The following is a 16,307-nucleotide window of genomic DNA, read 5'->3' as shown; positions in this document are numbered from 1 at the left end:
AGATGCGAGGTGTGTAGAGTCTTGACCCAAGTTGTATTTTAAGCAAATAAAACAAGTAATTCGCTAGCTTCTGGGCGCTGTATGAGCATAAGGGAGTGAGGCATGGAGGGCCATCTTGGAGGTTCTGGCATTGGCTTAGGGTTGTAGTAGTGAGGAATTGGTTTAAATGTGGTGGGAGGATATAATTTTGAGAAAAATGATGGAAAAATAGAAATAATTCATTTGAAATTAAGTGAGAAATGATGTGAGAATGACTTTTCATTTTGAACCTAATAACAGTGTGGATATAAAGAGAAGGAAAGAATAATATATTAATCTGTTGAATTTAGATGATGGGACTATGGCAGTGGCAGTAAATGCCTGCTAGTGCAGCTAGAAATGTGGGAGCATGTTGTGGGTGAGAAAACGGGTCTGGAAACTTGTTTTTGTGAGAGGCAATGGAATAGAGGTTATAGTATTTCTCTTTGAAACATTAATTTTTTTTTAGAAAAATAATCTGATAAATTTTTTCTTCTCAATTTTTTGCAGCTCTTGCAAGCTTAGGATATGAAAAGAGCTGTGTGTTGTTCAATTGTGCAGCCTTAGCTAGCCAGATTGCAGCAGAACAGAACCTGGATAATGATGAAGGATTGAAAATCGCTGCTAAGCATTACCAGGTATGCAGAACAGTGGCTACTACATGATGATCAACGCTAAGTTGGATGAAATTGAAAATAATTTGCATTTAGGTTTACAGATGTTTCTCTATGCACAGATATTTTCTTGAGAAGTAATATGCTTTTTAATGAGTTGATTTATATTTTTGAGGCCCTTAGATAAACGAATTACCTGTAAAACAGCTGTTTTTCCTCACCGCTGTGTCCCCAGCACCTAGCACAGTGCCTGGCACATAGTAAAGGCTCAGTAAATGTTGGGAGAAATTATGAAGTACATGAGATGAAATCTTCGGTAAATCCCTTTTAAGTGAATGATTTCATTTAAAAAATTTGTATATTATTTTCATATACGCTTTTCTTACAGTGAGATACATGTAAAATTTCACCAGAGTCATAAAAATTAAGACCTCTTAGCAACAAAAGTTTAACTCTTGACACGTGTGGAGAGGCCGTATTTAAATATGGTCAAATATGTAATGTTTTACTGTCATTTACTAATATGGCATATGATTTTTGTGACAGTTTATTACTTACTCAGCTTTAATTTTTTGTTTCAGTTTAAAGAACAGTAAGAGATTTTAGTTCAGTGATAATATCTATAGTCATGTTTTTATATTTTATGTTGCCTTATAATTTAAAGAGTTCTTTCATATACATTATTTGACTCTCAGATAAGCTTTGCGATGCATGTTATATAATGTCATTCTCATTTACAGACAAGGAGACCAAAGGCAGAAGTGTTAATAAAGTGGTCCATTGGGGGTTTCAGGTGCCCTGATTCCAAATTTAATGGAATTCCAAATGGACCTTCCACTGTCTCCAATGGCTCTGGAATCTGATTGTCTCAGAGGTGGAGTCTGATTTCTCCCATTGCTGAGGTTTACAGGAGGGGAGAGGAATGCTGTTTTAGCAAAGTGAGAGGAAAACATACTCTGAGGCTAAGCAAACAACGTACTGCATGTTGTTGCTTGCTATACAATCAGAAGACAAAACCAGCATGATGCATTTATGCCTTTTCTTTTTGAGACCACAAATAGCACATATTTTAAAGTATGATGAAGTAAACTTGTATTTAGTTTTCTATTAACTGTAATTGTTAATTGGCATGTGAGATCTTAGAGGGCATTCTGAATTGTTGAGGACACATTCTGTTTGGTGAGTCATCTCTGGTTCATAGCAGGTTGTCTACTGTGGTAGAAAGAGAACTTGGTGGTATTACAAGACATAGATGCTTGTCTAGGCTGTTTGCCACCGAGAAGCCACGTGCCCCTGTGTAAGTTCCTTGAACCTCTGTAGGCCTCCACTTTCACTTCTGTGATTGAGAGGCTGGATCCCTTGCTGTTCATTGTTTTGTGATACTTCACAACTGCAGAGAACGTTCTGTTCACTTTATAATTTTATTTTTATCCTCATCTGAGGATATTTTTTCATTGCTTTTAGAGAGAGAGTAAGGAAGAGGTAGAGGGAGGGAGTAAGAGAGGGAGAGAGAAACGTGGATTGGTTGCCCCTGTACGCATCCCAGCCGGGGATTTGAACAAACCACTTAGGTATGTGCCCTGAGAGGGGAGTGAACCGTCAACTTTTTGTGTTAAGGGATGACGCTCCAATCAACTGAGCCACACCAGCCAGGGCATCACATGTTCGTTTTGAACAGTTAACTTTGTGTTAACTCTGTGTAGCTTATCTGTACAACCCCACAACACCTTTTAACCCCAGGCTGCTTTCTTTTCCCAGCGTCGTTTGTTTCACAGAAGCCAACTTATTTTAACGCTAATCTTAGAAAACTGTAATTGGGAAGACAAATCTGATGGGTAACGTTTCACCAAGGAGCTCTGAAAGTCAAATAGAGATCATTAGTGATGGATGGTAATGCTGTTCTTAGAGAACTAGGTATCTGTACTGTGGTATTTGAGGTTTCCCCTGGTATGGTGTATTTAATTATTTGAGAGACGAATTTGTCTGGAACCAAACCAAGATCATTTTAGAACTAAAAACATTTAATATTTTATACCTGCCTCTGTTCTCATGTTAGTTTTGAGGAAGTATATCTAAAAATAAGCTTTCCCAGTTTGTCTCGTTAATATACTTTTTTGTTGCAGCTGACTTGGTTAAATTTCCTATTACTCTATAGTGTTTTACAAAAATGCCCTTATTGTCTGTATGTCAGATGTTCTAGATCTGTTTTTGCACAGTATAAAAATTTAAATATTGTAACTGTTCAACTAAGTTAACAATTGGAGTGATTGTGTAATGGTAGAAAATTAAGTCTTGCTGAGTTCCTATAAATTTTAAAGAAATTCTTTTTTCCCCTCTAGTTTGCTAGTGGTGCCTTTTTACATATTAAAGAGACGGTTTTATCTGCCTTAAATCGAGAGCCAACTGTGGACATATCCCCAGACACTGTTGGGACCCTCAGCCTTGTTATGCTGGCACAGGCCCAAGAAGTATTTTTTTTAAAGGCCACAAGAGGTAATTTCAGTTTGTCCTCCACTTTGTTGTGTGTGAAAAGAAGTAATAGGTTTTTAAAATTAGAAGGTGATTAGAATATAACATGTCTGGTGTAGAGCTTTTCTCTTTGAACCTGACACATGCATTATTGAAAAATTTCAGCTTTCCTTTTCTGAACTTAAGGTGGTACAAATGCACATTTAAGAATGTAAGCTGTAATGGATACTTAGCTGTTTCTTAAAACACTGAACTCTGGAATATTTACATAGGTTTGTAATATGTCAAAAATGCATTCAGTTATTGGGTGCTTTCTGTGTTGCAGTCACTGCTCTAGGCTCTGGATAGACTTAGGAGACAAACAAGTGTTCCTATTTCTGGAAGCTTGTGTTTTATTGTGGGAGAGGTGCAAAAAATTAAGCAGCTAAGGTAGTTTTAGAGAGAGATTATTTCTATAAAGAAAATAAAATGGGTTATGTGATAATGGCTGGTGGTCTGGTCTGGCTGTGGGATAAGGATACAGGGAGAGTCATGCCGATTTAGATTCGTTAGTTAGGATGAGTATTTTTGAGGAGCTCTTATGTCATCCAGACCTAACTGACAAGATTGAGCCATCTAGGCAGAGTCTCTGGCTCTGTGAATGAGGAGTAAGATCAGTTCTTATAAGGCGTGTAAGTTAGTATGACAGATTGGAATATGGGCTGAATATGTAAGTGCAGAGAAATTGGAAATAAGGGAACAGTCATCATGTGGGAGCAGTATGAACTGCAGTAATATTTTTCTTTCAAAGTAACACATATTGAGATATAGAATGCCTATACAATAAAATTCACTGTTTATTGTATACACCTCATTATTTTAATATATCCAGAGTTTTTTAACCATTACTACTATCTTATTTTAAAACATTATCATCATTTCAAAAAGAAACCTCATATCTATTGGCAGTTACTCTCTGCTCCCTTTTTTCCTAGCTCCTGGCAACACTAAGCTATTTTCTGACTCTTTGTATTTGCCTGAGGAATAGTTAAGTTTTATGCAGATGAATTGATTTCATTGATAAGGATTTTCTTAAGACAGATATACAATCATGATATATCAGATTATTTATTTAAATTATAACAGTCAATTTACTATTTTATTTCAGACAAAATGAAAGATGCCATCATAGCTAAATTGGCTAATCAGGCTGCAGATTATTTTGGTGATGCTTTCAAGCAGTGTCAATATAAAGATATTTTCCCCAAGGTCAGTTATTATTTTCATATACACTTGATTATTCTGCATGTGGAAATATTTGGATATTTTTGTGCACAAGAAGCAAGTTGAAAATTATGTTTTATAAAGATTTTTGAAATTTTAGGAGAGGCATTTGAAGAATATATTTGTAGAATTTTTTTTAATTTAAGATGCATGAAAATTTATATTTAGGGGATGCCTTTGCCTCTGCTCTTCACTAAACCTGTTTTCCAAGCTAAATCTCTTTCTGGAAAATTTTGAGTATTTGTCTCTAGTGTGACTTTATCAAGTCAAGGCATTTTATAGTTCTGAATCATTGGTGATTTGGTACAAGCATGAATACTTGAGCATGTTGATTATTCACACTTTTAATTATTGTCCTGTTTTCTTAAAGATGAGTCTTAAAGCGCCAGAACAGACTTAAAGGAAAAGGAAAAGGAAACTTAACAAATTCATCCAATACTTTGATTAGAATTAAATTTTGTCAACAGGGATAGAAAATTGGGCTGCTATTGGACAGCTAAGGAAACAACCATCTTTAACCCACATATCACAGGAAGTATTAATTATTTTAATGTAAACTTTCTGAAATGGCATTTGAAATGACTAGTCAGTGATGATTATTTATAAATGATAAAGCAGATGATTAGACTAATAAGTACATTTAGAGTGGTTAGAAAGGGAAACTTAGTGATTGAATGGAATGTAGTATGGTTCAGCTACTCTTTCTCGAAACGTTCAAGGGATTAGTTTCATCTGTATGACAGCATATGGTGTTTGTCACACAATCTTTTGTAGGAGCATTTACTGATTAAGTCATTCAGGATTTTTTTTTAAATTATGAAATTGCAGATAATTTTGTAGTGGAGTAAAAAAACATGTTATAATGCATCAACAGAACATGTTAGTTTAGTCAGAAAAATGTACAATGTGAAGATTCCTGGAGATTTAAAATGCACCCAGAGATTAAATGAAATTTGCCCAGGACTCTTGGGTGTATTAATAGTGTTATTTTTTGAAAAGAGACTTGGGATTTCTTCTCTGCTCTTTTGTCAGTAAGACCTCACGGTCAGCTGCACAGTGTGCTGTTACATACTGTTGGGCCATTAGTTCAGTCTTGTCCTGGAGAGAAGGATGTCATCTACAAAGACTTGGAAACTACCTCTGCAGCATTCCTTGAAAATCTCCTGTTTAAGCACCAGGTTGCTCCAGCCTTAACTTGAGAACTTGCATGAGTGCAGTTTGAGATTTGGGTGTCTTTTATTTTTGCCTTTTTGCTATAAGCTCATAAGATATTTTCATATTTTAGTTATAAAACTGAAATTTCTGCAAGTAGTGATCCAGGAAGCTAGGATATTATTCACTGGGAGACATGAAAGCACACAGGTAGTAATTTAGTTTTTGATTCTCTCTCTCTTTTTTTTGTCTGGACAGTGATTTCATGGTGTATTTATTGGATTTTATATGACATGTACTTCCTAAAAACAGAAGTTGCAGGCTAGGATTTGATATTTTGGAAGAGCCTCCACCCATATAATTGCTTTCCTGGTTTATGTTTTTGGATCTTTTAAAATTAATTTTGACTGGGATTTTTATCAAAACAGATTAGGGCAAAATAACACTGAATCATATTAGTTATTAGTTCGGTGCATTTGTTTACTATGTGTTTTTGAGTATATGATATGAAATGTTTTTATATGATACTAAATTTTTATGTGGCTAAACATCATCTTTATTAAAAAGTCTCAGGATGTGAATGTCAGTGGGACTTACTTTGCTGTCTTTTGTCTTTTAAACATGATGAAACAGTCAGCTCTAGAGCAGTTTGATTAGTGTCTGTGAGTAATGGCTCCAGTTAACTCGAAGGGCTGGATAAGGGCTCACAAGAAAGCTGCTAAAGTCTTGTGCTTGGTATTCCTTCCTGTCCTTTCTACTTCTCTTTCTAATGCATGCTTTCCTTTCTTCTTTGTAAACAAAATGTTGACTTCATGGCCCAATTAAAGAGAATCGTAGACATTATAATTGACTTCACTTAAAAGTTTTTTTAAAAAACCTTTAATTGGAAGAAAAAAATTTAAATTATTGAATTCCATCCATGCAATTCATGTGGTCTTCTCTGTTTACACATAATCACTAACCTCTCTCTAAACCATTAATGGGGTAATTCTAATTTCTGTCTTTTTTCCTTTTCCTTCCTGCATCCCATGTTGTCTGTGGTGGTTTGTGTCATTGGACTCTCCCCTGGTCAGTATTTTTATTTCCAGGAGGTGTTCCCAATCTTGGCTGCCAAGCACTGTATCATGCAGGCCTATGCTGAGTACCATCAGTCTGTCCTGGCAAAACAGCAAAAGAAATTTGGAGAAGAGATTGCAAGACTACAGGTGGGTATCTTAGAAATAAATACTAAGCAACGTATTTCTCCATTTTTTTTGTTCTTAGTGAGATTCCCAGGCTTACTCGTGAAAACTTTTCTTATTCATTGCCTCATCAACGGAGACGAGTGGTTGCTTTTATCTTTAGGTTATATCTGCTGCATGCTTTTTAAGTCTCATTTTATTAACAGTTTGTGCAAAATTGACATTCAGTTTTCTTTTATTTACCCATATTCATTTTAACATAAAATATTCTAAATTAATTACCAGGTTCTCGAAAGGATTTCCAGTATTTAATTTGTGGCTTAACCTTGGTCTAAATTGGAGCATGTAAGTCTAGCTTGAGAAGGACAGTGGTAAAATGTAGATACATCTGTAAGCAGCAGAGTGAGAACCTTCTGTGCAGTAGTATCTGTACGGTAGGCATTGAGGTTGTCAGAAACTTGCTGTGACTTCTGGTGCAACTCTGCAGCAGGGGTAAGGGCTGTTCCTGAGTTGTTTATATTCTTGAGTATTGGTGAGCAGAGGGTAGCCAGAAGACTGTTAAGAAAATTTTAAAATGGCCCGGATACTAAAGATAAACAATGAGAGTGTCATTTAGGAAGTTCACATTAATTAGTCTTCTCATGAGAAAAGAAACCCAAGTCTTGTAAAAGTAAAATGTGTGCTGGTATTATACCCCAGCCTGACATCAGAGGAAAGCATACTTTTTCATAATACCCAGATTATCAGACATATCTTTTTTGTCCAGGGATTCACTTTGATCACAGTAACTTATATTCTTAAGTGAAAATGCTTCTGAGAAGGAGGTTTCTGTGGGAAAGATTTTTTTAGGCTAGCATATTTAAAATATTAGAAGTTCAGATTTTTTATTTTCTGGTGATTCTGGGACTGTTAGATTCAAGCAGGCCCTTTATTTAGTCTCTGTAAACCAGTCAGAGAAGAGATCCTTTTGAAATTTTAATGTAATTTTAAAAGTCCACTGTGGAAAAAGGAAACTACTTTGGACTCCTGCAGTGAAAGGTGAGGAGGACTTTGTTTCAGTTATAGACACATAAGGGTTTGTAGTTTCAGTTTTACAGCTTTAATCGTAGGTCAGAAGTTAATATAGAACATAAACATTTACTTATTTACATCTCAAGGGGCTGTTCCTCTATCTAGTAGGCATGAAATATATGTTTATTGATTTAGAAGTTGTTAGAAATAGGCAAACAGACCGAAAAAGGACCAACAAATCATACTCTTTGTAGCCTCTCACTCAGGAGTGAAGAGTAGTACCCCATGAATCTCACAGAGATCACCCAGTGACCAAACCGCTAACCCGGCTTTCCCGTCCTTACTGTCAGCAGTGGGGGAAAAACTTATCGGTTATGAGCAAACCAGAAACAAAAACAAAGTCAGAGTCAGGAAAATCAAAACAGTAGGTAAAATAGTAGCACAGGTAAAATTCCTGCTTGGAATTCACTTCTGGATCCAAGAAAAACAAACGCTGTACCCGGGCTTCTGTGACTCGTGAATTGCGCTTCTGGGACAATGCAGTTTACTTGGCTGTAGAAGGTAGGTCCACCTCATCTTGGTGGAATTGCTAAAGCTGCCAAAGTACAATTTTCAAAAAGACCTAAGAATACTTAGATGTAAAAATGTGACTCCTATAGAATGAATACATGTCAGGCTTATTTAACTCATTAATGATGGGCCTTGTGAGATAGGAAAACTGATTTTGTGAAAGTATTGTTTCCTTAGTTTGATAGTAGCTTGTAGGTATTAAAGAAATTGTTCTTTTTAAAAAAAAGATTTTATTTTTTTAGAGAGAGGGGAAGGGAGGGAGGAGGAGAGGGAGAGAAACAGTGATGTGAGAGGACATCAGTGGGTTGCCTCTTGCACGTGCTCTAGTGGGGGACAGAACCCACAACCCACAACCCAGGCGTGTGCCTTGACCGGAAATGGAACTGGAGACCTTTTGCTTTGTGTGACGGCGCTGAACCAACTGAGCCACACCAGACAGGAATAAAGAAATTGTTCTTTTTAGGACATACATGCTGAGGTATTTAGGGATGCAAGGTCTTGATGTGTGAATTTAATACTTTGAAACAGTTCTGCAAGGGGTGGGGGAAGCCAAAACAAAAAAAAGTGTATGTGTATATTTGAGGAAGAGAGAGATAAAACAGATATGGCAAAATGGTTACAATTGTTGAATCTAGTTAGAGGGTCTGTTTTGTTAATTTTTCTGTGGGCCTGAAAATTTTCAAAATAAAAATTGGGAAACAGGTATATATAAAGGTGTACATTCCCTCTACCTTTTCCTATTGTCTGGTTTCTTCCATCCTTTTTACCCACTGCATCATAGGTAATTTCTATTAGTTTCTTGTTTAATTCTTTCAAAGTTGTTTTTCTTTGAAATACAAGCAAGTACATACAATGCATACATACAAACAGTGCACATTCTTAACTCTCCCACTTATATAAGAGGGAAGTATGAAAGCAAGTTTTGTTTCTTGCTTTTCTCATAATTTATTCTGAAGGTCTCTTCATTTTAATATAGCAATAGGGAGATCTTTCTCATTTTTCTCCCTCCCTCCCTCCCTCTTTCCTTCCCTTCCTTCCTTCCTTTTTCCTCATCTGAGCATATATCTTCATTGATTTTAGAGAGGAGTGGGGGGAGAGAGGGAAACATTGATATGAGAGAGCATCATCGATTGGATGTCTCCCGTATACACCCTGACCTGGGAATTGAACCTGCAACCTAGGTATGTGCCCTGACTGGGGATGATACTCCAACCAACTGAGCCACTGGCCAGGGCATTTATTTATTTATTTATTCATTTATTTATTCATTTATTTATTTATGAGCTGGATTGTACTTCATTATATAAACCAGTTGCTGAATACTACATGTTTCCAAGATTCACTGCTGCAAACAGTATACAGTGAGTAATTATGTACACTTGGTGTTTTGTATCTTAGCAGGTATGTCTCAGCTTGGGCCTTCATAACAAAATACCACAGACTGGGTGGTTCAAACAGCAGAAATTTGTTTTTTCACAATTCTGGAGGGTCGAAGGCTGAGACCAGGGTGCCAGCACGGTCACGCTCTGAAGAGAGCTCTCCTTTGCCTGTGCCTTCACGTGGTTGGGGGACAGAGAGCAAGCTGTCTGGTGTCTGTTCTTACGAGGGCCCTGCCCTCATGACCTCACCTGAGCATAATCTCTCAGAGGTCCTGTCTCCACATCCCATCACTTTGGGGGTTAGTGTGTCAGCATTGGAATTTTGGGGAGGACACCGTTCAGTCCATCACGGCAGGTATATCTTAAATTCCTAGGAATAGGATTGCTGATATCAAAGTATAAATGTATCTAATTTATTATATATTATACTTTGATATATTATACTATATCAGAGATCCACTTGGAGCTTATCCTGGTACATGATGGGAAGTATGGATCTAATTTTTGTTTTTCCACACGGCTACCTGGTTGTCCTCAAACCATTCATTATGGTTTTCTTTACTCCACTGATTTGGGATTCTGATGTTACCACATTCTAAATTTTTCATGAGTATTGGGGTCCGTTTCTAAACCCTTTGTTCTCCCTCTTTGGCTTCTTTACCTTTTCATGTTTCAGTTCCGCACCATTTAGGCCAGGCACGTTAGAATGTTTTAATGCCTGATAGGTATTGTCATCATTTTCTGAATTTTCCTGATTGTTTTTGCTTGTTTATGCTTCTAGATGAATTTTATTTTATTAAACCATTTATTATGGAAATTTTTAAACGTATTTATGTAAGTATGAATTACCAAATATCCATTACCCAGCCTGAATTATTATCATTATTGTGCTACTTGTTTTTCATCGATTCCCTCTTCACCTCTTACGTTTTTAGAGTATATTATAGCAATTGTGTATCATTTTATCCTTAAGTATGTATGTGTCTCTAATAGACAAGGATTAAAAAAATTGAAACCATACTGTCATCACATCCAGCAAAATTAATACTAGTTAGTACAAATTAATAATTAGTACCAGTAACTTATATTCAGACCTAGTTTAGTTTTTCCTTATTATTCCTAAAGTGTCTTGTTACAGTTTGTTCAACTCAGGATTCACATAAGATCCTCACATTTCATGTGGTTGGTGTGTCTCATAAATTTTTAATTCCTAATAGCCTCCCCTTCCCCAACTGCCTTGCTGAATTTTCCTCACTTTTTCTTGTTTTGTGTTTCTTACAATGATTTATTTCTCTGATGTCTTGTTATCCCTTTTCTGTTCCTTGTATAAATATTTCAGTCTTTCTTTTCTTAAATGATTTCACATTTCACTTTCCTAAGCTCTGTCAGTTTTTGTTCCATATTCCCTTGCTATCTGGTGATTACCCACCATTATCTGGGCCAGCTGGTACTCTGTTCATATTTTGTAGTTTTTTTGGTACTGTGATTGTGCCTTTAGGTTTTTTTAGTCCCCCCCCTCCCCCCACATGCTATTTTCATCTGCTTTGTGGCTACATTTTTTTGGTGAATTTTCATTATCTATTGGAAAGTTACATTGCCCATTTTCATCCTTTTCTGTATGGTTTCTCTGTGTTCATTCGGATGGGATGCCTTTACAGGTACTTGTGTTTGAATCAGATTGATTTTAGTAGAGAAAGAGCAAGAGGTGTTTGGGTGTGGCCTTGCAGCTTTCCAAGAGGTTTCTCCCTTCACTTCTCAAAGCCTAGCCTGGTTTAGAAGTGGAAGGATTCCACTTCTGTACCTCTGTTTCTCTGACTTCCTCACAGCATTTGCTTGGATCTTTGATGCACTTGGAGTTTGTACCTTGAGAAGGTGATGCCTCTGCTTTTAGAGTTTGTATGAGTGCTACCCCACTTCTTTCTTCCCGCTTTTCAGTCCTCCTCTTTTTTGCTTCCCCCAGCAGTCCTGCCCTTGTAATTAATTTGCCTCTTGCTCTCAGCAACTCCCTCTTGGGATAAGGCTCCTCAGCACTCCTTTTTTTTTTTTTGGTGACTCCTTGGTGGCTCAACATATGGGCCATTTGGCTTTGCCTTTGTCATCAGCTGGCCGTTGGTACCTCATTCCATTTCATAGCTCTCAGGTTACTTACAGCGCTTCCCACTCCAGGTGGGGCCCTTAGCAGTCCCCTTTTTCTCCTGATGTATTTAGTGTATTTTATGGTTCTAGTACTAATTTTGCTATTTGGGGGAGTGTTTGATCACATTTACAAATCAAATTTGACTTACAGATTTTAAAAGTGATTTAAATTTGTACATTTTTCCATTTTCTAGTTTACACTGAAGATGTAGCTTTTGTTGTTTGTCCTTACGCCTCTCCATAGTTTCATACTGACCTTGCATGTATGGGCATTTTGCCTTCATGTTGCCAGTAACAGTGGATTTATTTATTTTGTCATCTCTTCAAATTGTTGGTTGTTTATCTGTATTGCACTGTTGGTTTCATATCTAAGCTACCTTTCTCATTGCTTAGAATAGTGGAGTTGATTCTTGCAGGTTTTCCAGGTATACAGATACACATTTTTCTTTCTCTTATCTGACTTTAATAACTGATTCCATTCTTTTGTCTAGTTGTTTTCACATGTTCTTTGGTTGTGCTGATACTGGTGATCTTTGTTTTATTTTGGTCCTAGGGATTTTTTTTTCCCCTAGGGATGTTTCTTATATTTTTCTGTTAAGCATGATATCAGCTTTGCGGGTTAAGATTTTATCATGTCAAGGAACTAGATTTCTATTTTTGTTTTATGAGTAAGGATTTAAAAAATCAAGAATGAATATTGAATTTTATATTTTTAAAATTGATTTTTGAGGGGTAGAGAGAATCATCGATTAATTGTCTCACTTATTTATACATTCCTTGGCTGACTCTTGTTAGGTGCCCTGAATGGGGATCAAACCCCCAACCTTGGCACATCTGGACAATGCTCTAAGCAACTGAGCTATCTGGTCAGGGTTCAAAATTTTTTTTAATACCTATGGAGATAATTTGATTGTTGAAAAACTCAAATCTATTAGTTGAAGAATTAAATAAGTAGATTCATTAATACTGTATTAAACCATTCTTGTATTTCTGTAATTTTGGTGTTTTAAATTTGCTTGTCTCCTCATGTGATCACTTTGTATAGAATTTCTCTAAATGCCTGAGAATATTATGTATTCTCTACTAGTGGAGTTCAGGGTTTTCCATGTTTCATGAGTTAAACTCAATTTTATGTTGTTTAAGTCTTCTGTAATCTTAAAAATTTCTACTTGGTCCAGACATCACTGAGACAGGAGTGTTAAAATCTTCCGCTGTGATGATGGGTAGATTTATTAATTTCTTAGTTTAGAGACTGTTAAGTATTAAATGCAAAATTTAAGAAGTTTCATATCTTTCTGGCAAATTGGCACATGTTAAACATTATGTACTGAATTTATTTTGAATAATGCTTTTGGCTTTATTGTCTATTTTATGTGATGTTACTCTAGCAGATTCCACCTAAGTCATATAATTTGGGCTCTAAGTTTATGTGAGGCATATGCTCATCTTATGAATTATAATGGCAAACCCCTTTTCAAAAAATTTCTATTGATGCTGAGACATCTCGTTTCTTTGTTGATTTCTGTGTTGCTGGGTAATTCTTTTCCTGATTCACTCTTCTCTGTGAGTGCTGTCCTTGGACGTTCCTGCCTTCATATGAAGTAGTAAAGGGGCTGTTTCTCAGTTCTCTGTCTTACATCGTTTTTAGACCCCATCTCAGGTCTCTATGGGGCGGGGGGTTACTTATTTTATTGACTCCTTTTTAGGTTACAGAAATACTGGGCTTGCAGCCTTCCTCAATGTCAGTGTGTACTTATTGGCCCATGGGTTTCTTTTATTTTCTTGGTAATTCACACATGTGTTTAAATGGATGTCTGCTATGTGTTATTCTTCATTTTGGGGGTAGTTTGTGATGGGAAAATTTCTAGGTTATTCTGTTGACCACATTGCTGGAAATGCAAATCCTTAAATTAGAGGTTTTTTTTTTTAATTTACAAAAACCAATGCTTGGTTGAGAAAAATAAGTAATTTCCTTTTCTCAGCTAAGAAAAAGTAAAATGTGTAATTTTCCTTGAGAAAAAGTAAAATGTGTGATTTCCACATTTTCTCTTTAGCATGCAGCAGAACTGATTAAAACAGTGGCAGCTCGCTATGATGAATATGTCAATGTGAAGGATTTTTCTGACAAAATCAGCCGTGCCCTTACTGCAGCAAAGAAGGATAATGACTTCATATACCATGATCGAGTTCCAGACCTCAAAGACCTAGACCCTATTGGCAAAGCCACACTTGTGAAATCTACTCCAATCAATGTACCCATTAGCCAGAAATTCACTGGTATGTCAAGTATTCAGATGCAGTTTATCTTACTCATCTTTTCTCTAGTTTAACCTGTTTTTTTTTGTAGCCCCAAATCACACAATGTGATTGTATGCTTTGAATATAATTTGCATTCATATTGTTCAAAATGATTATGAGAATAAAAATTGTTATGTCTACAGTGAAAGTTCAGGATGGGAAGTAAATGGCAATAAAGCATGTATAGAGTATATAACAATCAGAAAACTTGGAACTGCTTTTGAGTAATGATCAAGACTAAGCAGTTGTCATTTTGTTAACATTTGTTATGTTATTTAAGATTCTGCCGTTAAAAATTAATGTTCATAAATGTGACTTGAAACCTCTCAAGTTCTGGAATCATGATTGTATTAGATAAATACATGTTATAATATCCTTGGATATTGTAGGTACATCCAATGTATGGTAGCCTGTAGCTGAGATCCCAAATATAGTTAATAATCTAAGTTACTGGGAAAGGGTGATTATTTTACTTATGTCTCTTTAACAAACACAAAGTATTTGCCATGTGCCATAGACTCTTCTAAGCACTCTACAAATACTCGTTCACCTATTTTTCACAACAGTCCCACAACAGACCTTGGTGCTGCTGTCCCCACAGGACGGACGAGGATGCTGATGCACAGTGGTTAAGTAGTTTACTTGTCCAAGGTTGCAGAGTTAGGAAGTGGAAACCATGGCACTGTAGAACAAAACAAATGAACAGTGTTTTCTTGTGTTTAACTCTTCTTCACCAAAGATTCCTTAAACTTAATGACAGACACATCTAAAAGGTAAGACATTTCTGTTCAGAGAAGACACTGCATTGTCATTGTCTGTGAATACACTGATCTGAAGATTCCCTTCATCATTGTACTTCCCATAGCGATTTAGTTTTACCTTTGAGTATTTGTAGACTGTTTATATGAATATTGGGAAGGAAAGAGAACAATCACTTTATAATTTGAGTTTTTGTCCCCACATGTTGGCGTTGCCGTTCTTCCTAACCACAGATCTGTTTGAGAAGATGGTTCCTGTGTCAGTGCAGCAGTCCCTGGCGGCCTGCAATCAGCGGAAAGCTGAGTTGGTGAACAGACTGATTGCCCAAATGAGAGAGGCTACCACTTTGGCAAATGGGTAGGTAGAGCTTCCCTTTCATGAATTTATCTCTCAAGCTTAACGTTCTATGTGTGATTGTTCTTTAATGAAACAATTCGTGAAATTTTTTTGAGCTTGGAGATGAGTGTCAAAACTATGTGACATAGCAAATATTGGCACACACACATACATGCATATCTTGGGCACGCTGTATTTATTAAGGCTTACCAAATGTCAGAAGAAATTTAATTACTGAAACAAAGTGAAACTGTCTGATCACTAATTTATATATTAGGTGATATTTATTTGAGGGAAATGAGAAGTAAAAATAAACTTTTTAAGTTAAGATACATGATGCATTCAGTATTCTGAATCTGTTTTTTGTGTTTGGTGGATTCATTGGTTTTAAAAATATCTTAAATATAATTTTCATACAATGAAATACACCCATTCTAAATGTATAGTTCAGTTCCATTGATAAACGTGAGTGGCCCTTGTCACCACCACCACCACCAGCACAACTGAGACTACATTTCCATCAACCTAAAATACTCCCTCATGCCTGTTTCCCTTCAGTTTCTCCTTCCCTGCCCCCCCAGCCACTATTGATCTGCTCCCTGTCACTTTAGGTTAGTTTTCCTCTTTATACAATTTAATATAAATGTAATCATTATAATTGTGCACTGTGTATATTATAGTACATTGTACAGTATGCTATTACAGTATACAATACTTCTGATATGTATAAGTATCTACAGTATATACTCAAAATGTATTGGGCATCTTTCATTTAACATAATGTTTTTGAGATTCATATGTATATTGTGGTATTAGTTTGATTCTTTGTATTTCTGAGCAGCATTTTATGGTTAATTACCAGTGTGTTTATTCTTTCACCTGTTGGTGAATGTTTCAGAATGTTGATATTGTGAACACTCATGCACAAGCTTTTGTGTTGACATGTTTTATTTCTCTTGGGTAAATAGTGAGGATTAGACTTGCTGAGTGGTGTGCTTAGTGTATGTGTAACATCATATGAAATGGACAGATTGTTTTCCACAGTGGTGGTTCCAGTTTATATTTCCACCTGCACTGTTTGAGAAATGTAGTTGCTCTGCATGCTCAGCAGCACTTAGTAT

At 36.2% G+C, this 16,307-nt stretch overlaps 1 protein-coding gene across 2 annotated transcripts in view; it reads left to right on the top strand.

The window, feature by feature from the left end:
* The window catches only part of LOC123830432 (programmed cell death 6 interacting protein), a 56,057-nt gene that overhangs the window by 13,025 nt on the left and 26,725 nt on the right, over window positions 1–16,307 (top strand). The window contains exons 4-9 of one of the 2 annotated variants that reach the window (XM_045856611.1): window positions 529–656; window positions 2,972–3,125; window positions 4,249–4,349; window positions 6,605–6,721; window positions 13,848–14,070; window positions 15,084–15,207. In XM_045856611.1, the coding sequence (XP_045712567.1) occupies window positions 529–656; window positions 2,972–3,125; window positions 4,249–4,349; window positions 6,605–6,721; window positions 13,848–14,070; window positions 15,084–15,207 (847 nt within the window). Of the gene's footprint in view, window positions 1–528; window positions 657–2,971; window positions 3,126–4,248; window positions 4,350–6,589; window positions 6,722–13,847; window positions 14,071–15,083; window positions 15,208–16,307 lie in introns of both variants that reach the window. The other variant, XM_045856610.1, reaches the window with a different exon arrangement.

The sequence above is a fragment of the Phyllostomus hastatus genome, unplaced genomic scaffold (assembly GCF_019186645.2).
Source record: "Phyllostomus hastatus isolate PE091 unplaced genomic scaffold, TTU_PhHast_1.1 phas_scaffold_129, whole genome shotgun sequence".
In the NCBI taxonomy this organism is placed as follows: Eukaryota; Metazoa; Chordata; class Mammalia; order Chiroptera; family Phyllostomidae; genus Phyllostomus; species Phyllostomus hastatus.
This window is presented reverse-complemented; position numbering and strand designations above follow the sequence as displayed.